General features: G+C 40.1%; 1 protein-coding gene across 3 annotated transcripts in view; it reads right to left on the bottom strand.

Moving 5' to 3' along the window:
• The window catches only part of ece2b (endothelin converting enzyme 2b), a 34,366-nt gene extending 12,931 nt beyond the window's left edge, over positions 1 to 21,435 (bottom strand). For 2 of the 3 annotated variants that reach the window (XM_084717696.1, XM_084717698.1), the window contains exons 1-8: positions 21,168 to 21,435; positions 6,781 to 6,867; positions 5,132 to 5,267; positions 3,873 to 4,088; positions 2,941 to 3,065; positions 1,837 to 1,983; positions 1,566 to 1,631; positions 1,288 to 1,476 (exon numbers count right to left, since the gene is read on the bottom strand). In XM_084717696.1, the coding sequence (XP_084573822.1) occupies positions 1,288 to 1,476; positions 1,566 to 1,631; positions 1,837 to 1,983; positions 2,941 to 3,065; positions 3,873 to 4,088; positions 5,132 to 5,267; positions 6,781 to 6,867; positions 21,168 to 21,200 (999 nt within the window). In that variant the 5' untranslated portion in view covers positions 21,201 to 21,435. The remainder of the gene's footprint in view (positions 1 to 1,287; positions 1,477 to 1,565; positions 1,632 to 1,836; positions 1,984 to 2,940; positions 3,066 to 3,872; positions 4,089 to 5,131; positions 5,268 to 6,780; positions 6,868 to 21,167) is intronic. The other variant, XM_084717695.1, reaches the window with a different exon arrangement.
• Positions 21,436 to 26,905: the final 5,470 nt, after the last annotated feature.

Raw genomic sequence — 26,905 nt, 5'->3', positions numbered from 1 at the left:
TCTCTGTCTTTCTTGTCCTCCCAGAATAACAAAGCGATGGCGAGTTAGAAATAAACAACAAAAAATGTTTGTAAAAGCAACATTACTTGGTCTTTATTTCATTGTGTTTACTCGCTAAATAGAAAGTCTGCTAGCAGCTCTGTAAGGATCCACGGGTACTCTGAGGACTAAGCTAACATAACCACAAGGACAACCTTTCGCGAAGCCCCGCCTCCAAACAGCAAATATCCAATCATAGCTTGGCAACCATAACCAGTGCACTGCAGGCCTGTCAAGCTTTGCAGGTAGAGAATAGATGAATCCACCGACCGCTTTGTATGTTCTGCTATCTTGCAGCGGCGCCATTGCCGCAGTGGCACGTCTTGTCCGTCACTCTGAGTGTCTGCTGATTGGATCTAGAATGGAGCCCAAAATTTGCCAGATTCCCGTGAGATTTTTCATGGTTTTGGTCATATTTCCTGAGATCACGCAGGTCTGACGTTCCCTTCTAGACACCGTGTCAGCAGCTCTCTTCATGAAGTAAAGGTTTTTGTACTTTGCATTACATTTTTTTTTTCCAAAGTTGAAGTTGGAGCAGCTGGACAGCTCAGGTTCTTCCAGACTTCCTAGACATTGTTGTCAGAAGTAACATCACATGAAAACTGAGTGTAAAAGTAGAAAATTGTAAACTTCTCATGTCGGCTTGCATTCTTCGCCACCGCAGCAATGATGGCATGTTTACTTCCAGTACTTCATCGGATGAGATTGCGGATACAAGCTGTTGAGATGCATTTCCTCAGTATGGTGTCTGCTGGTCCTCTGCATCAAAAGGAGCCAGCTGAGGTGGTTCAGGCCTCTGATTAGGATCCTCCTGGGTGTCTTCCTTTAGAGGAAACCAGGAGGAGAAACCGAGGTAAATCCAGAACTCACTCGAGGGATTACAAGTCTCATGTGGACCTGGGAGCACCTCAGGATCCCCAGGAGGAACTGGAAAGAGTTGCTGACATCAAGAATACCCTGCTTAGCCTGCTGCCCACCTCCCCAGACAAACGGAGCAGAATGGATGGTTGGATGTCTGAACCAAATTTCAATTTCAACGAAAAAGGCTAAAAAAGACGCTGCAGTCGCCAATCAAATACAAACACAGACACACTCCAGGTATATTACTTTGTGATGTGAATGCTGAAGTTTTACTGTTTTGCTTGTGATCCTCCTGACAAAAGATCTTTTTCAGTTTTCAAACTAAACGCCCACCTGAACACACAGTTTCAGTGACTCACACAAACCCAGACTGTCAGGGAACCTCACCTGTAATTCAGCGATGGTGACCTTGTGGTAGATCTTCTCCTCGTCTCGCCGTTGGTCCTGCGGGACGGTGATGTTGGCGAGCGCCGTCTCAAACTCCAGAATCTGCTGCATCTGGAGCTGAGTGGAGCTCCTCTCCCCGCCCAGCAGCATCCCCAGCTCCACCATGTATTCCAGGTACGCCACCAGCACCTGGAGGTCGGATCGACGTCTCAGTTCCTTAATCAAACACCTCTGAGCTATAATGTTCAAAATACACTTCAACTAACTAAGCTTCTCACCTTCTCATTGGCTGTCTTGTTGAGGTAATAATCCCTGGACGGCAGGAAGAGCCCTGATTGGTCCACCTGTGCAGAGGAAAGAGAGAGAACAGGTGAGTGCATCCCAACAAAAGATTATCACTTTTACTTTTACTCGTACTTAAGCATTTGACTACAGAATTTTAGTACTCTTTCCACTACTGGTAACCTGTGGACCAATCAGCTCACAGCACCTGGGGCTTCAACCAATCAGGTGATTGTTTAGACATGATTCTGAGAGGTTCTGGTTTACCTGTATGACATTGCTGTTGGAGTTTTTGGGATCAGCGCTGACTCCGACACTGAAGAAAGGCTGAGCTCTGTACGGACCAGAGACCACCTTCAGGACCTCCATGAAGTTGTCCTTCTCCCAGGGACCCGTCATGTTCCAGCCCCCGATCTGCAGACAGAACCAGAGTCCAGGTGTTCATTCACATATCAATACAGTCTGAACATGACAGATCACCTTTCTTGTAAATATGACTGAAATAATGTAGAATACTGTAGCAGCATCTCTGAGAGTCACATAATAATAGTAATAAATAATAGTACATTTTATTTATGCAGCAATTTTCAAAACAGATGTTACAAATTTCTTCACTGCATCAAACTGCTTCAGGACAATACAAACAAGATGACTGAAGTAAATCCAAACAAATTCAAATAACTATTAAAACTGAGTAGCACAAAGTTCCTCTGTACTTTGGTATATCGTTGGTTATGTGACAGTTTATTCACCGATGTTCTCCTGCAAACCTTGTGGAAAATATAATAAAAACTTGGTCAAAAAAAGATCAATGACAATATGGTAGTAAAACAGTAAAATACTATGATCAAAGCAAATATGTGTAGGTATATAAAAATATACACCACATACATGGTGTCATTCGCTGAATGTTGTTTTTTTATTATTTGTATTTCTGTGTGTTTCATATGAAGCTGCTGCTTTAACAGTTGATTCCCTTTGGGATTCATAAAGTACCCAGTTTATCTTGATTATAGACATATAAGTCATTGATGTGATAACGAGTGAGCACTCCTCTCTAATGTCAGGTATAAAAACAAAAATATCCAAAACACTTAAAACACTGTGATTTTGTTGGTGTTTACAAAATAAACTTTTGAAAATAATACAGTTACCACAAACAGCACACAAGAGTTTTTTTCAGAAAAGCATACTTTTTAAAATTTTTTGTATATTATGTCCTCAGTCTGTTTTCTGGCATCAATCTTAACTCGTTTTATTTTTCTAACATGTACCCAGCTGTCACAGGGTTCTCTGCTGGAGTGGAACCACGTGAAGCTGTTGTACCTGAGTGAAGCGGTTGCCATGGTGACGAAGTGTACCAGTGGTTACCTTGGTGATGAGGTCTACGAGTGGCTGAGCTCCCAGCTCCTCGATCCTCTGCGTGTTGAGACAGGACAGGTAGTAGGACTGGGTCTTCCTCTCCGCCTCACTGCTGCCGTTAAACGTCCCGTTCTCTACAAAATAAGACAAACAAATGGTCGGCGTTGCTGCAGCGGACGAGACGATCACATCATTAAAACAAAGAACCAAGTCGGCAAGAGGAGCCTGGATTTTCTCTGAATAATTTCCCTGTCCTTCATCACCAACCTTGACATTTTTCTTCAGTGTTTATGACCTTTAATAATCCTCTGTTGGACCTGGACCTGTCTCTCTCTGTCTCCACCCGTCTCTCTCCACCTATCACTCTCTGTCTCCAGCCATCTCTCTGTCTCCACCCGTCTCTCTCCACCCGTCTCTCTCTGTCTCCACCCGTCTCTCTCCACCTATCACTCTCTGTCTCCAGCCGTCTCTCTGTCTCAACCCGTCTCTCTCCACCCGTCTCTCTGTCTCCACCCATCTCTCTCTGTCTCCACCCGTCTCTCTGTCTCCACCAATCTCTCTCTGTCTCCAGCCGTCTCTCTGTCTCCACCCATCTCTCTCTGACTCCACCCGTCTCTCTCCACCTGTCTCTCTGTCTCCACCCGTCTCTCTCCGTCTCCAGCCGTCTCTCTGTCTCCACCCATCTCTCTCTTTCTCCACCCGTCTCTCTGTCTCCACCCATCTCTCTCTTTCTCCACCCATCTCTCTCTGTCTCCACCCATCTCTCTCTGTCTCCACCCATCTCTCTCTTTCTCCACCCATCTCTCTCTGTCTCCAGCTGTCTCTCTCTCTCTCCACTTGTCTCTCTCTCTCTCCACCCATCTCTCTCTGTCTCCAGCTGTCTCTCTCCACCCGTCTCTCTCTCTGTCTCCACCTGTCTCTCTGTCTCCACCTGTCCTTACCCAGCAGGTGTTTGAGCAGCGCCTGGTTCTGCTCCCAGATGCTGTTGAACGTCGACCAGCGCGACCGTCCATCAGGCAGCGGGTTTTTCCTCATCCAGCCTCCGCAGGCGAACTGGTAGAAGTCATGGCATGGGTCAGCGCTGCGGTCCATTGCCTCCACCATCTGACTCGCCACCGTGACACACGCCTCAGACAGGCACAGGCCACGCCCACTGTCTGCACAGCATCATGGGAAAAGCACAAAAAAACAACAAAACAGAGGGGTCAAAAACTGAAGAAGACTCGGACTGAAGCTGCAGGATGAGGTTTGTTTTAAATGTGAGAACATGATGTCACAGGAGGAGAGGAGGAGGTGAGGAAGGTAAGGACAGGGAAAGCTAGGAAGGAAGGGAGGAGGTAGAAAAGGACAGTAAGAAAGGAAAGGGTGGGCAGGAAAAGAAATGAGGAGGTAGGGAAGGATGGGCGGAGGCAGCAAAGGAAAGGGATGGGGAGGCAGAGGAGGAAAGGAAAGGTAATAGGAGGCAGAGAAGAAGAGGAAGAGGGAGAGAGGAAAGGAAGGATCAGCAGGGTATAATATTAGAAGGACATAAAAGGAAAGGAAAGGAAAGGAAAGGAAAGGAAAGGAAAGGAGGAAGGAAAGAAGAAAAAGAAGACCTTGGGAAGGCAACAAAAGACATGCAGCAAAAGAGATGGAAAGAGGAGGTGAGGAAGGATGGGTGAGGGCAGGAAAGGAACAGAAAGGAAACAATAAAGCAAGGAGTGGCAAGGAGGGATGACACAGAGAAGGAAAGGAGGAGGCGGTGAAGGATAGGAAAAAAAAGAGGAGGCCAGAGAGGAAAGGAGGAAGGAGAGGAGTTAAATGGGGGTAGGTAAGGAAAGGAGAAAAAGTGGATGAACAGAGGAGGTGGAGAAGGACAGACAAGGGGTAATAATGTGAGTTTTATCACTGTTTGCTAAAATTGTGTGAGAACAAAGATTTAATTTCCAGTAACCAGTCAGAATGAGATGTAGGTCAGAGAGTGAAAGTAGGCTTGGTGGAAAGATAAAGGTGGGAATCATCCACATAGCAATGAAATTAGACAAATTTCCCAAAAATGTGACCAAGAGCTAAAAGTTAAATAATAAATGGAAGAGTGCCCAAAACAGAGCCCTGGGGAACACCGCTAGTGAGGGAAGAAAAGGAGATAGAGGAGGTAGAGATGGCTGGACAGGGGTAGGAAATAAAACCAAAGACAGAGACAGGCGTTGTATGTTGTTACCTGAGCTGAATCCCAGTCCCAGGACCAGCAGACAGGCCAGCAGAGCCAGGAGGGCAGCCAGCAGCAGGACTGACAGCAAAACCTCCAGCTGAGTTCTCCTGCCCAGAATGTCCACACCTCCCTTCCTGAAACCCACCTGAGAGGGACAGAGACAGACAAGGGGACATTGAGAATACAATGTGTATCTAGAACACAAATGTAAATTTGTCTTAATTTGTCTCAAAAGTGGATTTATGTTCACTGTTGCTTCTCAGCCAGTCTGCAGCAGCGATCCACGGAGGAGTCGACCTCTGTCCATCTTGACTGCAGACTGGAGGAGTTTTTTATTTTAAAGTTACTTTGTGAACAAACAGAGAGAAGGAGGAGAGACAGGAGCGATCAATAAGGAGGAACCGAGTGCTGTCAGAGGCTGCAAGCCAGGCCCTCTGCTTGTTAGCTAGTTGCTTGTTAGCGTGCTCATATTTCTTATTCTATATTATACTTCTATTACAGTATATTTCATTAGTATTACTGTTGCATTACTGTTTGTGAAAATAAGCCACGTACCTTTATTGCATATATTTTCTTTATTTATCTATTATTGCCATTTTGTGTCTGTGTATATTTGGTAGATTTTACATACTTTTACAAACCCTTTTATATTTTTTCTTCCAATTTCACTATGCAATAGATTTATGTATATTCTTAAAAAGGGACATTTCTAACATGAACAAGTATGTCTGATTCTGATTCTGTTAGGTTACAGCTAGCTGTCTGGGGAGGACAAACATACTTGAGCAATTAACACAAATAACTACAAACATTTCCAAAATGATCAGGTGATCAAACTCATAAGAGTAGCTTGAGGTGAATAACAGTAAAGTTAGCAGGTTTTGAATGTTTTTGCTGCGGGCTATGGCTAACAGTAGCTTGTGCACTGTTTGCTTTGTCTTGCCTCTTATTCATTTTAATAACAGAGCCAGTTTCTTGGTGCAGCTGAGGCTTCAGCAAAACAACGGAGGGTTGTTCTGCAAAAAAAAGTCCACTGTTTATTTGGAATTCGTAGTGATGAAAGATAAAATATCTGCTGCTGAGAGTTGGAAAACCTCTGCACGGTGTTCTAGTGTCTGACTAACCTTTAAGCACATTAATCTGTTTGTCAAACTGGACTTCCTGGGTCAGATTTCATGTCTTCTTCTTCCTTAAACAACAGGCCCCCTGGACTGTTTTAATGCAGAGCTGATTTCAGTGTTAACTCTCTGACAGATGGAACAATATTTTAGGGATCACTGAGCCTCGTCCACCAGCGCTGCCTTCTTTTTCTCCTCCACTGAGCTGATACTTGTTGTACAAAGTTTCTGCCTGGCGGAGCTCCAGACCCCCTGCTGCTCCCCTCTTTGTGGCTGCTGGACCCACACGATGGTGGCCCCATTTTCTGTTTGTACTCTGAACCCCCCCAAGGTCTGGCTCGAGGATTGGACTCTGCAACTCTGTCCTGGGATTAAAACTCTCTGAGTCCTGGACTCCACCTGGGACCAGTTAGACATGGGAGATTTACATCTGTGAAAGAGCTGAGTCACTGTCCTCTCTGAGTGTCTTTGTGATTCTGTTCTTTCTTTTCTCTGGACTACCTTCTTCTGTGTGTCTGTGTGCGTGTTGTGTTCACTGACCTCCACTCTGTCAGGAGACGAGGCTGCCTCAGCCGGAGCGTCCGACACTTCCTCCTCCTCCAACGTAGCTCGCTTGTAGCTGGACATCTGCAGAGAGTGAGACGGACAGACAGACATGCTGTCAATAATGTCCACAGTAATGCAGATGAATGAGAAAACTGTCTGGATAAATCTAATCTGCAGGGCAGAAACAGTGAACAGAACTTTTTGAAAATGAAGCCAAATGATCATCAGCCATCACAAATGTGGTCTTCCGGTCCCCGTCCAACCTACCTGGACAGACTCCAGACGCTCAAGTGTCACTACAGACAACAAAACAATCTTTCATGCATTCATTCATTCATTCCATGACAGAAATAAAACACATTTTCTTAAAAACTATTCAAAATTCTGCTGAAATATCTCACCAACGATTGCTAATATACACTCTGCTGACTTTTGTGATTCTCTGATCTGTCTTCCAGCGCCACCAGCAGGTTGATATTTGAGATTAATATCTTGACATCTTATTTCATGGATTACGAAGGGATTTAAAATAGCTAGTCAAAGTCTCTCAAGCATGAACATACAAAAAGAGTGTTCATTGAATTTGTGCTGCTTTTGCTGAACTGGGCCCCGTTTCCCAGAGCCTTCGTAGCGCTACGTGCGTCGTAAGTTTAAGTATTTTAAGGTCTCCCTTAAGGTTGTCCCAACTCTGGGAAACAGCCCGTAACCTTAAGCGAGACCTTAAAATACAACTTACGACGCACGTAGCGCTACGAAGGCTCTGGGAAACGGGGCCCTGAATATATCAGGCTGAAACCACTGAACATGAACTTGAGAGCAGAGCTGCAATGATTATTTTCATTATTGATTTATCTGTCGATTATTTTCTCCATTAATCAATTAGTAGTTTTGCCCATAAAATGTCAGAAAATAGGAGAAAATTTTGATCAGATCTGCAGAATTATATAAAAACTGTACAAATAAATAAAGAAACATTAAAGACTAAATGCAGCGTGTGTTGGTGGTGGATGTGAGGGTGAACTCAGGTCTGTTGCTGCTCTCTGGATGGTTTTGATGAGATGTAAAAATGACAGTGATGCTGTTAACCTGTGTTCTTAACTATTGTTTCTATTGATCGCTGGACTTCTCGGTATTATTCATTGACCGCCATTTGTAAAAATACTCCTCTGGGACTGTAAGGCTTTCCTCTTCTCCACACCTCTGATATCAGCTTTCAGAACTCGACAGTTTTTGATCCTCACGCCGTTGAAACGGCTCCAGAAAGTACTGATACTCAGACCAACTAAACTGTTTTTATAGCAAACTTTTCTTCAGAAAATCAATATAAAACATCAACTCTTCTTCTTTGTGTAGTCCTGTGCACTGAGCTCTGTAATCGGCTGTTAAACACCACAGGAAACAGTGATGCCACTGTGGACTTTACTGGAAATGAAACGCTGACACGATGAAAACAATCAATGGAAGTTTTACGGCCGCTGAAATGATTTAGATTTCCTCCATAAAACAGTGACTTGTGTGTCACCAGATGGGAGCTCAGGCTCAATGAGAAGAAAAATATTCCAGTCATCAATACATCTGCCCTCCCACCCACCAGATACCCAGCTGGGGTAATAATCAGACAAAGGAGGAGACACAGATATCAGACGCTCTTCATAATGTATGGAGACTGTATGAGTGAAAAGATGGGGGCTGAGGGTTGGTGAGCGTCAGAACCGCAATCCAGAATGAAACAAGGAACAAGGAACAAACGAGAGCACCAGAAAATAGCAATAAATAAATAATTATTATGATAATTTCTTTATTTTTTCATTTTTCTTTTCTTGTTTTGTTTGTGTTTGTGTGTGAAAATGTGCGTAGTAATTAATTCATTTACATTTTTTATTTATAACCTGTAATGACTTTAATTAGCACCTTAACCTCTGATATCTCTGTCCTCCTGCAATTACTATTTTTAACTGTTAGGATGCTGCTAAGGTGCAGCGTTTCATCAGCTGAGACACTTCGGTTGCTATGACACAGAATATCATCATGGAGCATCATGGGATTGCCAGAGGACAGCAAACAACATGCTAAAAATAACAACAGCAATTGTTTTCAACTTGGAAAATTAGGTTTTCAGTTTTGGATTTATCATTGTGGTATTATTTTACAAAGAAAAGATGCTGCAGGTCATTACAACGCTTCTGAAAGTGAAAAATGTTCTAAAGCTACAATGCTAGAATTAGCATTAGCTCACTCTGGGGATAACTCCATCACTTTTCCAGCAGTTGCGAAACAACAGATGAGACTTTTCTTGGTGTTGAGAAACTGCAGGGTTTATAAAAGTGACACAATGTGAGCTGAACTGTGCATTAACTGCCACACTGACAACTGACTGCTCAGTTTAAGTTTCTGCTCTGCTGTTGCTTCTAGCTCTGCTTCACTATGTGAGACTTTTTAATTTTGTATATTGCAGTTACATATGTTTTTATTATAACCACCCCATAGGCCTGTTACAGGCTACTCTGACTCGCTGGGTGCACACTGCTGGAATAGGTCCTGCCATTGGTCGCTTGCTCTAAGCAGCATGGCAGCAGCTGTGTCTGTTTTCAAAGGCCTGCAAAACAACAAAAAACCTCAGAGCTGCAACCTGCACACTGAAAACGGCAAATTAGCTCCTGAGATGCTAACAAATGTAAACAAGCTAACGCCAGTGATGTAGTCATTTTCATACCAGAGCTCGCCACCCAACATGTCAATGTTCCACCAAAACAAGTTACCCCTCAACAATATTTTGCAGCAGCACTGTCACTTTATTGGCTAACTTTATTGTGATCAGGGCAGCAACTCACAATTTATTTTCATAGTTGATTAATTGGTCAATTATTTTCTAAATTAATTAATTAAAAGTTGTTTGTTTTGAAATGTCAGAAAATGGTAAAAAAAATGTCAAACGGTGTTTCCCAAAGTCTAATATGATGTCCTTGAATGTCTCATTTTATTCAAAACCAAAAATATTTCAGTTTACTGTCAGAGAGGAGTAACTAAAACCAAAACATATTCACATTTAAGAAGCTCAAATCAGAGATTTTTGTAATTGTCACAATAGCTGTTGGTTAATTTAAAGATCAATTATTTGATTAATCACTGCACATCTAATTGTAATCATTATTCGGAGCAGTGGGAAGACTGTACAGCTTGGTCTGATTGGTTGGTCAGGAGTTCTGACAGGAGGATTGACATGTGCATTGACGGGGACACAGAGAGAACATGCAACATCCACACCAAAAACTGTAAGGGTTTGGAAAGGACACATTCAGACCAGGATTCAAACCCACAACCTCTGCATTTGTTTGTCTCTATTTGCCAGTTTTCTCTATCGAGTTAGACACTAAACTACATTATGTTTTCCTTCCTGTGTGCAGTGACAGTAGACTTTAATCTAATCTAATGTTGGACGACAGAAATCAGAACTAACTGTCGCTGTGTGCAGACGTGAAGAGGAGCAGCAGCAGAGAGCAGCGTCAGAGCAGAGCGAGGCTCAGCATGAGGAGATATTTAACTGTGATCAAATAAATCTGCACTTCCTCTGTTTACATTCTGCTCCTCTCTCTCTCTGCAGCTCTGTTTCTATGTCTCTCTCCCACCCCTCCCTCAGTCATTGTGTGGCAGCAATATAAACAGTGCAGCACTCCGCCCTGCGCACACACACACGCACACACACAGAGATCCCCAATCACTCACAAACACTGTTTATAAGTCAAACAGCTGCTTCACCACGACAACACCTCGTATACTGCATTTGGATACCATGGAAACCACTGCGGCGCAGAGCAGCGCCGCTGCTGCAAGTGTTAGCATGGTTAGCATGATTAGCATCAGGCCTCCTATAGACCTGGTACATCTGGACACTTCTCATCTGGTCTCATAGTTCCAGTGAAGAGAAATCATAATGCTGCAGTGATCAGTGAGGACATTGAAGTTGTCTTCTTTTTATTTTATTATTAAAAAAGTTAAAACTGATATGCATTCCAGCTGGTTTTCCTTGAGAACCAAAGGGTGCTTGTCATATTCTACAGATCATTATGCATCGTGCAACACCCTCTGTTGACAATAATCTTTAATTAAAATGTCTCAACTCAAAACTGGTGGAAATTAGAGATGCATCGATTCCAATTTTCTTGGTCTATTTCAGTTTTTTAAGGGTCTGACCTGCTGCTGCCGATTTTCAGTCCATCCAAGAACTATAATTAACAGCATTCACAAACATTTTTGACACTTTCCTTTCAAAATGAAATTGAATGTTCATAATAAAACTGACTATTACACAATTTTTACAGTTTCTCCAGAAGTGCTCCAGGTTACCATCAGGTCTTAGTATATCAAGGTTCTGCAAGATCATTTGGGACGTGATTTCACATGATCTCATGTAGAAGAAGATACAAAGAAACCAGAGACAGATGCAGTGCAATTTGGTGTACAGACATGTTTTACAGGTGGCAAATGTACAAATCAGGTTAAAAATAACTAACTAACTAACTAAATAAATAAATAAATAAATATCTGAGACGACTCAAACTTTAAGGCGACGTGCTGCAATAGATTTGAATTTTGAGCCCAACTCAAACTATTATGTTTCAAAATAAACTTTAAAAAGTTTTGCTGACCTGTAATCTTCAGTTAAAATAATTAAAATGACAATCTTTGAGTTTTAGAAACTCAAAGTAAACGTGTTTCATAAATTATTCACAGTGAGCTGTGAACCTGATTTGTCTTTATTTTAATGCTTGAAAATTCAAATGTTTTTGACTGAAAACATTAAAACTTTAACCACCATTTTCTTTCACTTGAATAAATTTACTCAATACTTTTTAATTTTTTTTTTTTTTTGGGTCTAAAACTGAAAGATTCAGTAAATTATCTCGGCAAAAGATGAGTAGTTGGTAAAACTTTTTTAGAACCTAAGAACTTGAGTTGGGCTCAAAATTCAAAAATCTATTGAAGTTTGTTTCCTTGAACAATGATGAAAACAATTAAATAGTTTAAAAAATATATATATAGTTTTTCAACTAGTGATTAATCAATTAGCAATAATATGTCCACTAATTGATTAGTTGTTTTGTCCATAAAATGTCATCCTAGAATATGAAACACCACCAAACCTTTACTGATAAAAATATGATTCCGATAGATTAATTTTAATGCATTTCACACCTGGGATCAGAGTTTGAGGTGAGTCTCAGAGTTCTTGTTTTAATATTTTTCTATACTCTTGTTATATTCAGTAGTTTAATGCACCTAGTTGACATATTTCTTCATTTTCTTGCAGATTTGACATGTTGGAATACAGTAACTGAAGTTACGCTGGTTTGCTGTGGTTATTTAAATCTTGACCCCCTATTTTCTCCAAAATAAAAGACATTTAAGTGACGATATTTGTCACTCTGTCACAAAAATGATTACAACTCATTTTTGACAACAATTTAAATTCCTGCCCTGTTCCTTTTGAGGCAGAACGCTGGTTAGTTGTGTATCATTCAAGCTGTTGTTGATTTTTAGAGGAATTTCTTTGAATTTCTTGAATAAAAGTTGCAGACACAGATAACTTTGAAGAGACCGAGTTTGTGTTTCAGCTTTAACAACATCCCGCTACGACCCTGAACATCTCCTAGTTTGGTGAGGAAGAACTCGACTGAACGTCGTCCAGCAGCATCGAGCCAGAACTTATCGGCCAGCGTGAGAGCCGGACCTCACTGACAGAGTGTGAAACATCCAGCAGGTCTGTCTCAGTGTCAGTCCTAGGTCTTCCTGTCTGTCCTCACCATCCTGCAGCTGCTGTCTGATGGTGCTGCTGCAGGAAACTAAAGGTTTCCAACTGTTTCCTTCCTGGAGACCCTGAAACCTGTCCCTCTCTCTCTCTCCCTATGTGTCAGTCTGTGTCAGTGTCTCTCGCCCGGCTCTGTTCTCTTTAATTGATGACGCACGCAGAGGGGGAGAGAGTGGGGGGGAGTGGGCGAGTGAGGTTGCCAGGAGACGGGAGTGTGTGTTTTATCTCTCTGTAGAGGGTGATGTCACTGTGTGTGTGTGTGTGTGTGCGTGTGTGTGTGTGTGCGTGTGTGTGTGTAATTAGATAATGTGTGTGAATCATCTCCTTTCAGCTCTAATGGAGTTCACTGCAGCTTATATAACATCTGTCTGTCTGTTTCACTGTCTGTCTCTCTGTCTCTCTGTTCTTTTGTCCCCTCACAGCCTCCGTACTCTAAACACTGACCTGAGACACAAACACACTCACTCACTCACTCACTCACTCACTCACTCACACACACACACACACACACACACATACACACAGTCATAAATCATCTCAGTTTCTCCAGAACCAGATGAGAAGATGGATTATCAGTTAGCCTAGCTTAGCATCAGATTAGAAAACTAGCAGATGTCACTCAGTGGAGTTCAGATCCCTGCCAGGTAACAGATGGTGAAGCACCTACTGCAATGCCACCACAAGTGCCAGATGCAACCAGTTCCTCCAACATTAACAGGACTGTCCTGAGCTGAAACAAGGTTTCAAACTGCACCATGGTAAAAGTTAATCATTTTGATTTACTCCTCTCTGACAGTAAACTGGATATCTTTGAGTTTTGGACATAAGGGGACATTAAAGAATGTCGTCTTGGACTTTCGAAAACTTGATCATCATTTTTCACCATTTTCTGACATTTAACAGACTAAACCACTAATCGATTAATCGAAACATGTTGATTCATTTAAAAGTTTAAAGACACATTTTGCCTTTAACAAACGTTACAGAAAACTGCAGAAAGCCATATTGCAATTTCGATAAAATTGCGATTAATTGTGTGGCCCTAGATGTTGGTTTGATGTTGTCATGTTGAGGGACAGTTCAGAGAAACTATGAGAGTGTTATGACTCATTTGAAGCAACTAAATAAGGACTGTAGTTGGGTTGTTGATGCTGTAACTGTAAAAAGTTTAAAGGCACAATTTGCCCTAAAAAAATATTGCACCTCCTGCAATTTGAAAATTGCAGAAAGCCATTTTGATAAAAAGAGATATGATTAACTGTGCAACACTAATGCAAGTACAAAAAAAGTTGCATCACTGATCATATCAGCTTGTTCTGTACCAGGATCATTTCAGAACAGTTCAAATAACAGTGTATCTATGGAGGAACATTCCAGCTTCTGAATTTTCCAGTTTAACTTAACAAAACTTTAGCAACCAAAAAGCGAGGCCTTATATTTTCCCCGACTTCTTTTGACTTAAACTCTAACAAGCAAACCAGAGGACATGGAGACAGACTTATGTTCATTATTACAGAGATTAAATCAGGGTTGGTCAATTGGACAAATAAATATTTCACTTATCGATGCTGAGCTGAATCCATCACAGACTGAGCTGTGTGAGGAGTGAGAGATAAACAGCCTGCAGAGTCAGACTCTCTGTTCTCTTTTAATGCAGTGAATTAAAGATTTAATTTGACCAAACCAGAGTTGGTGGTTGTTGGAGTGGACAGACTAACAAAGACGGTTTTGATGAGTTTCACATGTTTTATGAGGAGTTAACGAGCCAATTAAGCTCATTTCAACTCGGTTAAACTAAGTAACTTGAATTCAGAAGGAAAATAGGTGTGAGAAAATGTCATTTCTTTTTTTTTTTGGACATAGTGAATGTATGCAACCTCTGTCCAACAGGACTTGCCTGCAGGGTTCTGTACCTCACTGCTTTCAGCTCACAGCTGAGTGGGAGTTTCCATTTGAAAAAGCTGAACACGGATGGAGATGCCCTGAAAGATGTGATTTGAAAAGCAAATCAATCTGATATGCCTGCAGTCTGAGCAGAAAGTGGAGACACCACTGATGAGAGGCTGTCAACAATAAAAAGGTCACATTAACAACCAATCAAAAATAAAAAGGCGGTGCTCACTGAGCGTGTGCAGACAAACATCATGTCAGCTCGCAACAAGACAAGACAAACACTGAGAGACGAGCTGAGAGGACCCGAGCATAATAGACAGGAGGACACTCCACCTGCAGGTCGTCACCATGACAACCGCTCCATCACCACCCACCTCCCATCCCCACGGCAACATCATCAGTCTTGCAGCTCCTCTGTGACCTCTGACCCACCTCCTCAACACAACACAGGACAAAGACAGGACACCTCCCCCCACCCACCGCCCAGCCAGAGTGCTGCACTCTGAAACCACAGGAACCACTGTGAGGTTCTACTGGAGCACCCAGAGGAGAGAGGGGAGGATGATGAGACTGATGAAGATGATGATGAAGATGAGGATTGTGAAGATGCTAAAAATCAGCTTTTAAAAGATAAAGATCTGCATCTCCTGCTCAGGAAACTGATGAAGATGATAAAGACGACAAAGAAGAAGATGAGGATGAGGGTGATGATGAAGGTCAGATATAAACAGTAGCGGCAGCGGCGGCGGTGGTGGCCTCTGGTTTGTTTTGTTGTTCAGATGGAAACTGGGCGTCTTAAGACAGGAAGTCACAGAGCTGTAGACAGGAAACAGCAAACCCTGTCCAGCCCAACACACACACACACACACACACACACACACACACACACACACACACACACACACACACACACATACACACCACACTCTGCCAGCTTATCGCTCACTGTAACTTTGAAAATGTTCACAGCACAAATAAAATCAATCAGAAATCAATTTATAGATCAACAGAAAATTATTTCTGATGATGATTCATCATAAAAATCAGTTTACGATCACAAACTGTGGCTCCAGTTTATCAATTGTCTCAGATTTTCTGCTTTTCTCTGCTTCTGTCTCAGTAAAGTGAATCTCTTTGTGTTTTGGACTGTTGGTTGGACAAATCAAGACCACAGATCGACGGTAACGTTTTTATTTTTGCTTGCCCGCTCCGACAAGTCAGTCAGAAATCTACTTGCTCAAAATCAATTTTTACTTTCCTCTGAACAGGTTGGTTAACCTATTTGCAGTCATCAGGTAATGATAAATACAAAAGTTGATTGACATGTTTAATCTACAGCTGCAACATCTGTAAAATGTCAGAAAAGTTTTTTTAAAAATCCAAGCTGATTTCATAAAATGTCTAGTTTCGTCAGTCTAAAGTAGGGCTGAACAATTTTGAGAAAATATCTACTAGCAGTTATTTTAACTGATATTGCAGTTGTGATATGATTTAATGATTGCACCTTCTGCAATTTGAAAAATGCAAAAAGCCATATTGCAATTTCAACAAAAAAAAAAAAGACTTTTCCTTTTTGTGAAAAGAAAGAACAAAGGTCTGTTTTTTTACGGGTTTGGTAAAAGAATGACAAACCAGGATACCTACAGCAAACAGACGTGATGTTTTTTTACATGTTAATCATATAAATAAATGCACCATAAAGGCAAAGAAATAAATCACATATTGTTAATTTTATGTTGTTAATAAAATGCTGCGTGTGACTTTGTATTGAGCCCTGTGGTTCTTTCAGTTCAGAAACTTCACATAAAGAACTGGTTCTCTCTGGTTGAGGTAAATACGACAGCAGCTTCTTTCCAAGAGGATGAATGAAGATCAGCTGACAGCAGCTGCTTTACACCACAATAAACAACAACACGGTTAAAGTTCACACACTCATATAAGATGATTTTTTTTTTTTTTTATGACTGGCCACTTTCTGTCTGGAAATTAAATTACTTCTTTTGTCCAGCAGTCCAAAACCCAAAGACTCTTCACTTACTGTCAGAAAAGCAGCAAACCTTCACATTTAAGAAGCTGCAACCAGAAAACGTTTTGACTGAAACAATCAATCAATTTGTTGGCAACATTTATTTTTTCAATCGACTGATCTAATGGAACTGGTGACTTGTCCAGGGTGAACCCCGCCTCTCGCCCAATGTCAGCTGGGATAGGCTCCAGCAACCCGTGACCCTTACGGAATAAGCGGTTACAGAAAATGAATGAACGAATGAATGAATGATCTAACATATATTCAATGAATATACTGGTTGTGTAGGTCATAATTAAACACCTGCTCAGGTGAATCAGTCCACTCCAACCACATTAAATATACAGAGGCTTTTCAGTTTTCAGTCTAACATCAACCAGAATACTCTGTCAACACATAATGTTGCTTTATTGTTTCTCTGTGACACTTCATGCTTCATGTGCAGATCAGCAGATCATAAAAACATGAGAAGTTTGTCTGCAGGCTCTGCGTTTTATTTAGGATTTATTCTGGTTTAAATGGATCAGTTCTTTACAGGAAACCTGCAAGAAAAGTTATGAGGAAGTTACAGGTGCGTAAAATAGGAGTGTTTGATCATATTTCAGCTAACCTTTACAGATAACATTCTGGTTTGGTGAGTTCAGGGAACTCAACAAGCTGCTCTAAATTCCTGCAGACTGCCTGAGGAGACGAGCTCATGGGACAGAGAGCCCACAGTGGATCAATTTAACAGATTTAGAAAGAGTTTTCTGATCAATCAGTTTGTCCGTCAGACAAATAATAACAGTCCACTGACTGATTACTGGGATTGGAAGACATGAGAGAACTAACGACTAATCAGCTCTTTTCTTCTAGTGAAACCACAGACATTAGACCTCCACTCTCTGGGCGTCAGTGGTTAGCATTAGCTGTTAGCTGGATCACATTTTATGGAGAAAACGTTCTCTGGTTTCCCCCCGATGTCCTGCGGCTGCTCTGCCTCAGCTCTGTGATTTATGCTGCTCAATGTAGCTGTTGTTAGCTCGTTAGCTCCATTACCCATAATGCCTGGACGTAAGGGGTGCAACGGATCGAAGCGGTCCCGTATGGATCTGACTCAACCGTGATATGATCTGCATCGTGAATTTTGTTATATTTTTCACCCCTAATCCCAACAACAGTCTGCAGACACAGGGAAGGTTCCAGTGTTTCTGATGTTTTGCTGCTGTAAAAAAATGAATAAAATTCTGAGATTAATCATCCTCTTCCTCGGTACACAGAACAGTCCCTCCAGGACTACGCTGTTTTTTGGGGGGGATCTGTTGCAGCCTAAAATGTCTGCTTTCATGTCAACTTAAAAAAAATTGTGATGCATGTTGGAATGTTTTTAGATGTTTTTTGCAATGAAATTGTGGGAACAAGTAAAAGTTATATGAACATAGTCCATAATGTAAACACACTGCGACTGTTTCACAGCACTAACTACAAAAAAATCATATAAACACACATAACGAAAAATACCAGATCAGACATAATGTCAGTTTCACTTCAGTGGGGATGTTTACACACCAACATTATTATTTACGCTTTTAAAATGAAGTCATTAAACACATCATCATGTAACACACTCAGTTCTGCTGCCGTCGACTCATTTTTACATCTCTGGACTAAACAAACTCCACCTGCTGAACATCACATCTGTCCTCCTCCAGATGTTAAAGTTCAGTTGTGTTAATAAGACGTCTCGTTGTTTAAATCTCTGTTGTTCCACAAACTGAATTCAAACTAAACAATGTCAGATTTATTTCCACGCTGTGATTTTCTCACGTATAAACACACACACAATATTCAAACCGGCTGCAGTCTGTGTGCATAAACCAGGATGAGATGCAGCTTCCATCACTGTCTCGGTAAAAGTCACCCTGCTTGTCTCTGAGGTGTCTTCACGTGATTGGACGACGTCTCCTCCTCATTGTTTTGTATTAATTGTCTTTGTTGAACACGTCCTCCTGCTTGACTGATCGGAGCTGTTTGTCCTGTTCAGCTGCTTCATGTTTCTCCTGCACTCATTTACACACTGTGAGGTTTATTGTGAATTTAATGGCTCATTTAAAGGGACAGTACTGTTTTTTTAAGTGGGGTTGTGCAAGGTAAAATGTCTCTATTAATAAATCTGAAGGTTTCTGAAAGATTTCCTGTTAAAAACACATAAAATGCCTCAATAAAAATGTTCCCCCTGACCTGTAGTGCTGTTTCTTCGTCTAGATTTTTTTTGTTGTTGTGAGTTGCAGAGTTTTGAAGATATCAGCTGTAGAGACGTCTGACTTCTCTACAATATAATAGAACTGATGACACTCAAAGAGCCAAAAAATACATCAAAACCAGCGTCTCTTTCCAAAAATCACAACCCCGTTACTCAAGATAATCCACAGACCTTGTTGTGGGCAGTTTGACAAAGGAACTACTTTCTTTCTTGTATAAAGAAAGTAGTTCCTACAGTAGAGAGAAAATAGTTCTGACATGAAGCTGCTCACAACAAGGTCAGACATCTCTACAGCTGATACCTCCAAAACTCACACCAAAAAAATCGAGCTGGGTAAACAGTGGGGCTGCACTGTGGCGACACAGCTGCAAAACCTGTCAGCTTCCTATCAGCCAGTATTAATAATTATTGATCGTACCGGCCAAGATGGACAACACGTCATGTGTTGCAAAGGCTGGAAGGTGATATTTCTGGGCAGAATAGACAAAATCAGATATCACAATGTTTTTGATTTAATACTTCGATACTGATATTGTGAAAATATTGTCGCTCTGATTATTGGTGCTTTCACAAAATATGAACACAAGGGCTGCAAATTTTCTTTAACTGATAGATGAAAATAGTAACAACTGATTAACAAGATTAACAAGATTTCAAACTAAGTGCACTTATTTTGCCCGTTCTTTTCTGTTAATGATCAATTTTAACTTTTTAAGAGTGCTTAATCATTAATCATTAACAACATTAATTAGTACAAGAACATTTATGATAAATAATCATCAGTCATGTGAATATAATGACTAACAATTTGGTGAGTTCAGATAATGGCATCAGTTTACTGTAACTTTATTGTTTCTCTCTGAAACGCATTAATGTCTGCAAAGTCAATTATTTACATCTGCTTCACCATTAAATCATATAAGATCATGCTCCTCCTCTGGCACGATGATCTTAATAATATCCTGCAGTTTGTGATGTGCCATTATTTTGAAATCTTGTGTGTGGTTGTTAGAGAGAAGAGAATCTATTAAGTTCGTCACGATGTCTGTGATGCCACCAGATTTTAATATCTGTTGGGTTATTAAACCTCTTGTAGTGTGATGGCAACTTAACAGGAGAGGAGAAAGGGATGGCTGAGGTTTCATAAAGGGGCTTAGGAACAGCCAATCAAAGCTCATCTTGGTTGAATAAAAACTTGGTGAACGGTTGTATTTTTCTGTTTAATATGGAAAATAAGTGAAAATTGCAAATGCAAAAAAGAAAATATTGTTTGTTTCTGAGCTGATCCAAAACCAATCATTTAATATTGTGTTTACTGTACTGATAACATGATCACTAGTTTTTCACAAATGTCAGTAAATCTACAGCTGAGATTATAAGGCTTCAAGATAAGATCAACTTTATTGATCCCACAGCGGGGAAATTCAACAGCAGCTCAACTAGTGAAGCTAGAAAAGGGAGTGACAATAGAATACTTATAGAATCACCATAAAATGGAAAAGAATAGATATCAAATACATAAAAAATATAAAATATAAATTACTAAGTTTGACAAAACTACACACTGAAGACTATATACTGATGGACATGTTTGGATATATGGACAGATGTACTGGTTTAACTGTGCAGGTTCTAACTAAAGAAGAGCAACATAAAGAGTGTTGTCCTGCAAAGGGACAATTCAACGAGACTTTTTCTGTCTGCAGTCAAACTGGACTGTTGGACTCAGTGGACGTCTGCGCTCTCTGATCGTCCCTCTACTTATTACCATTATTTGTCTCATTGAAATCAAACTGCAGCAACACGTTTCATTTCCTCCTTTAAAAAAGGTCACTGTCAAGAAAAATGCTTTTATTTTGAAATCTCTTCTCCTTCTTCTTCTGTGGTTCAAAACATCTCAAACTAAAAAACTGAGAAATTAACGAAAAAACACGTTTTGTTTTTGTTTGCTTTTTTTTTTTTTTTTTTTTTTTTACAGTTTTTTGTAAAAAAAAAAAAAAAAAAAAAAGAAAGGTGCAGAGAAACTGATGTTTGACAAAACTTCAACATGTTGCATCAACACGTACAGGAGCCGCGTCTGATATCGATCAGTTCAGTGATCGATCTGCCTGTTTGATCAGTGACGTCAGCAGCAGGGGGTGAACGCCGATTTCAGGCCTGAAAAACCTTCACACACACACACACACACACACACACACACCTGTCTGCAGTCACAGCCTCACACAGATCAATCAGAGCAGCAGCCGATCAATCAGAGTGATTGGCAGCTGATAAGCATCACGCCGACACACAGCAGCGCGGGGGCGGCGTGTCACGCGTCCGTGCGCGTGCATGTTGCGGGTATGTGCGTGTTTTCCGTATGCGTGTGTGTGTGTGTGTGTGTGTGTGTGTGTGTGTGTGTGTGAGAGACTCACGGTGTTCCGGAGGTCCTGCAGCGCTACGCTCATCCTGGAGCTCCGTCCCCGAAAACAGAGCGCTACCGACGGCCGCTCCGCCGGCCCATCCTCCCGCCCGGCTGTCCGTCCGTCTGTCCTCCGCTCTGCCTGTCTCTCTCTCTCTGTGTCTGTCTGTGTGTCTGTCTGTCCTTCTTCTCTTCGGTGTGTCCGTGCAGCAGCAGCAGCAGGAGGAGAATCGGAGATTTTTCTCTTTCCTCTCCTTCTCCCTCTCTGTCTCCTCAGACCCCGCCCAACATCCAACCAGCCTCTTCCTCTCACAAACAAACACACCCCGAGACACAGAGGGGCTGACGTCATCCTCACGGCCCTACGTCACCTCCTCCAGCTCCTCATCAGAAGATCAGCCTCTGAGTTTTTCTTGTCAGAGTGTGAAGAAGAAGAAGCTGCAGGTTTTATTTCTCAGCTCACACAGTCAACAAGTTCGAAAACATCAGACTTCATTCTTTAACTGAATGTAAATATACAAGTTTTAAGTAAATAAATAAACACAAGAAAGAAATAAAAGTTAATTAAACTGAACATTTCCTGTCTATTTTCAGACATGAGGTGTTTTTAAACTGATTTCAATAAATTTGATTTAAAACTTCACTCAACTACTGGACCTTTTAAAAATGACAACCATCAGTGACCCAAATTAAAATACACAGTGTGTCCATACACTCCACCAGTTTTCACATGTTTGGACCTATTTTTTCAGCTATTGATCACTAATCAATTAGTTGTTTGGCCCATAAAATATCAGAAAACAATTAAAATCAATGAATTAATCCTGTCACAATCTTGTCAATGGAAAAATAGTTATAAACATGTGAAAACAGGTGGAGCGCACGGACATACGTCCGTGTCTGTTTTCCGCTGATCGATCAGTTGTTTGGTCCATAAAATATTGATCAAAGTCCAAGATGACGTCCATCTGTCAGAGAGGAGTACAGAAACTAGAAAATACTCACATTTTTATGGTCGAAATCAGAAAATTTGGCCTTTTTTCTTCGAAAAACTATTCAATTGTTAAAATAGATGATGATTAATTTGATAGTTGATTAATAATCGATTGTTCGATTAATTGTCGCAGCTCCATGCAGTATACTCACATCCAGCAAATTAAAGCAAACTGGATAACTAACAGTTGACATAGATTAGCTGGAGTTAGCTAGTGTTTTGCTAACATTAGCTAACAGATGTAACTAGCTAGATACTGATTCATGTACATTAGCTAGCTAGTTTGCTAATGTTAGCCCGACACCACAGGAGTTTCCCGCTGTTTCTTCCTCAGATTCGGCCCTCCTGAGAGTCGGAGGTGAAACCTGGACCGGATCTCGGGTCGGCATCGATGTTCAGGTCAGAATATCTGTTAATGTGACAGGTTTACAGATCCAGTCTTCACCCATCAGACTTGCTCTTACAGGCTGGATGTATACTAGCTGTTTAACCACAAGTTTGCATTTGTGTATCCATAGCGTTACTTTCTGCGTTTTAATGTCATGTTCGATATTACTTTTCATTATCATGTGAAAAAGTATTTCTGTTATGTTTCATAAAACATTGCAATATTTCTTTTCAGTATCAGGAGCTATACAATGTTCTTTATCATGTGCAGTATTCAATATCATGGGCTTTATGTGCAGTAACATTTTTTCTATAATTTACAACTTCAAAGTATTTAAAAATGTGTTAAAATCATCAATTCATAGTGTCTTTTTAAAATCTCAAACACCTACTGATAACACAGGTGTAAAAATGTGTTTTTGTAATCATCATAGTTTTTTTTTTCTTTTTTTTTAAATGAAAGTTGTGTCCCACTTTTCTATCAACATAAACCTGATTTAATCAGGCATAAAAAGGGTCAGCAATACTTTAAGGACCCCTGCCTCACTTCCTGGTTTAAAGAAGATAGGAATACTGCGCAAACTCTAGTGAACTTTACGTTAGGACGATTCTAAGGGCCCGGGCCGGACAGGGGGCCCTTTGAGTGCTATCAATATTATTTTAATAGTATTATCTATTGTAGGTTTTTTTAGGTTTCAGGGAGCCCAAGATTTCTGGCAGTGCCCCTGCTGTGAGACGAAAACATAGAACATTTTGTCGACTCTGTCAGACGTCATTTTCTGGAGATGCAAATCAGTTTTATTTTCATCTGATCTGAAGTCAAATGTCACAGAAACATCTTCGGTCTGTTGCTGCAGAATAAAGAAATAAATGAAGTGAAACAGAAATAATCTGCAGTTTCATTGCACTCCAGATCAATATTAGAATGAGAAAACATTTTATTGATCCCTGAGGAGAAAATCAGGCATTACAGCAGCAGAAGAAGCAGAAGAAAGAGGTGAAGATATGAAAATATAACACCATAAATCAATATTCAATTAAATCTACAGACAGATACAAAAAAGAGTGAAAACAGCAGGAAGAAAAGTTAGAATGGAAACTCTGCAGATCCTCAAATAATTCACTTTAAACAGGCTGTAAATATGCAGACAGAGTCCAGTTTCCACAGACAGGAAGTCTGATCTGAACCGGCTCAGACTGATGTGTTGTTGTACAGTTCAGCGTTTTTAGTTTCTGTTTTATTCCCTGGAACATGGAGACCAGTTCAGCCTGTTCTCAGATTACACCGGACAAAAAATCTGCTCACAGTAGAGAAAACATGAACAATCAGACACAGGGAGATTAAACTGGTTAAACCGGTTAAACTGGTTAAACTGATTGAACAGTCTGCAGAAGAAGAAGAATGACTTTTAATCTCCATCAGCATCAAAGTAAAAGTCCTGTATCAAACAGCAAGGAACTCACTTTATTCATGTGGGACAAATCTTATCCATTAAAGGGAAAATTCAACACTTTTCATGTGGATGTCCAGTCTGACTCTGCACTTCTGTTCTGCAGTACAAGTACAGATACTCGAGTAAAAGTAGAAGTACATGATTCAACTTGTTTACTGCAGTAAAAGTGAAAAAGTTCAGGCTCTGAAATGTCCTCAAAGTATAAAAGTAAACAGTCGTCCTCTGAAGGACATTTCTACTGTTTCTGTGCAAAGACAACTGAAGCTCAGTTCTTCTCCTCCAGAGTCTCCGTCTCTGTCTGTCTCAGCTTGTTACATCATCTTTGTCCTGTCCTGTCTTTTATCTCGTAACATTTTGTTACATATTTTTATATCATTTTAATCTTGTTACATCTTTTACGTCATTTTCCTCTTGTTATGCCTTTTTTTTTTGTTATTTTCATCTTTGTTACGTCTTTATGTCATTTCATTTTTTTTTTTACGTTTTGTTACATTGTTTTCTTCTTGTTACGTTGTTTTTGTCATGATACGTCGTTTTACATAGTTTTTGTCTTGTTACATCTTTTTGTTTTTATCTTGCTTTTCTTGCCTTTTATGTAATTTTAGTTTCCGTTACGATTTGTTATGTCTTATACTGTTTGTCTTGTTTCATCTTTTATGAAATTGTCATCTTTGTCACATTTTTTTTTTTGATGAGCTGCGTCTTTGTTACATAGTTTTCGTCTCATCACATTTTTCACGTGGTTTTCATCTTGTTCTGCCCTGGACGTAGTTTCCCCTCCTCGGGGTAAATTTCGTCAGTTGAAGTAATAAATTCCTCAGTGTAATACTGACTGAGGAAATCTGTCCCAGGATGTGTCTGAGCCTCTGATTCCCATGTTGCCGTGTCCAGGTGGATCACACGTCCTCACTGAGGTAAAACTGTCTGTCCCTTCCTGCTCTGAGACGTCTCCTGAATCCCCCCTGAGCTCCGACAGTGTTAGGACTCTGCTGTCCTGTTCTGTCAGTGATGAAGCAGCGTGTGAGTCTGTTCTTCATCATCATGTCTTCACAAACACCTTATTCAGAATATGAAAATGTAAACAGCAGATTCTGAATCAGGCCTCTGAATTCTGAATGGAGATATTCTATAGATACTATATTTCTATAAATAAAATTCAGAATACTGCAGCTTCCTGCCTGTTTGCAGTCTGCTCTGTCTGTCGGAAGCAAAAAACCCTTGCCAATAGTTTTCAAGGCTGAGGTACATCGACCTTTTCAAGAAAATGATTAAATGAATGAAAGATTAAAGCTGCGTTTGCTTGGTCAACGAATCCATCACCTGTGGAAAACACTGATAAAAATCCTATTTTGATGCAAATGAGTGTCTGTAATCAGAATCTGTACGGCTGCATGTAAACAACAGAAACTTGAATATTGGGTTCGTGTAAATGTCGTCACTGACGTGTTCTGACTTCATGTTCTGATGTTCAGTGAAATGTTGACTAACAGCTCCCCCTGCTGACCAAACTCACACACTGCCAATGAATTTTAACAACTGTATAAAATCACCTGTGGAGACATATTGAATATATTTACAGCTGTGTTTTATTATGTTGTCATCAGTTCATACAGTCCGTCTTTTCACAGAAGGAGTTACAGTCAACAGATGCATGAATAATCATTCATATCTGCATTATAGTATGTTATTAAACATTTATTATATGTTTACAAACTGATTAGATAAATACAGATTATAGAAGACATTATACAGTGTCATAAAGCATTGCAAAAAAAACCCTTTTAATCAGATGTTTCTTTGCATTCAACAGAGACCAACAGAGATATCTATAAGATATAATCTATAATCTAAACGCTTTAACAATAGTGAGTATTTTATTTTGGAAAAAAACCTGGTGTGTTTTGCAGATGTTTAACTAATTCTGTATGTTTTTGTACACTTTATTCAATTTTATTTTATTTTACTGACGTTCTTCACATATTTTACAGATAGTTTTTCTAATATACTTATTAATTTAATGTTTTGGGGGATTATTATTATTATTTTTTTTTTTTTACATGTTTTACAAAATCTTTTTTCATATTTTACACATATTTTTTCTGATGTTATAATCCTTTTTGGCAGATATTTTACTGAACAGTTTCAGATATGTCACTAAATTCTTGTGCATATTTTACACACATTGTTTCTGATGTCACAATAATTTTTGCCGAATTTTTTACTGATATTTTAGAGAAAATTTTCAGTTATTTTACAGATTTTTTACTCATAATTTTGTATATAATATTTCTGATGTTGAAGTATTTTTTCAGATATTTTACTGATATTTTAACTCATATTATTCATCATCATCTGTCTGTCAATAACTGTGAACGTCTCACCAACTGAAAGTGTCCAGCAGAGGGCAGAGAGACATCGTCTCACTGCAGACAGCAGGACAGGTTCACTGGTCCACTGTCTCATCTGTCCTCCTGATACCACTGAACTCATAAATGTCTCATTTTATTTCACTTCTTTTACTTGATATTTTTATGTTTTTATTCTCCCTCAGTCTTCTTCTGCTGATTTATATCTTTATATTCTCTGTATTTGTCGTTTTTCTTCTGTTGTTCTTGTTTGTTCTTGATGTTTTCATGTGTTTGTGTTTGTGATTATTCCAATTTGTCTTTTTGTTTGTTACATTGAAATTATTCTTCATTCCTTTGTTTCTTTCTTCTATCTAAACTTTTTCCATCATTCCTCTATTTTCCTCCCTCTTTTCTTCTTCTTCTTGTCTCTTCGTTCTTACCTTCTTTTTTCCGTCCAGTTTTCCCTTCACATCCTCTCAGTCCTCTTCTTCTCTTTAATATTTATCTTCAGTCTTTGTTCAGAGTTTTTTCTTCCCTTCATCTCTTGTTTTAAATCATTTCTTTTCTA

Source organism: Lutjanus erythropterus, chromosome 4 (genome assembly GCF_056507025.1).
Source record: "Lutjanus erythropterus isolate fLutEry1 chromosome 4, fLutEry1.hap2, whole genome shotgun sequence".
Lineage (NCBI taxonomy): Eukaryota > Metazoa > Chordata > Actinopteri > Lutjaniformes > Lutjanidae > Lutjanus > Lutjanus erythropterus.
The sequence above is the reverse complement of the archived record's forward strand: the minus strand, read 5'-3'. Positions and strand labels throughout refer to the sequence as shown.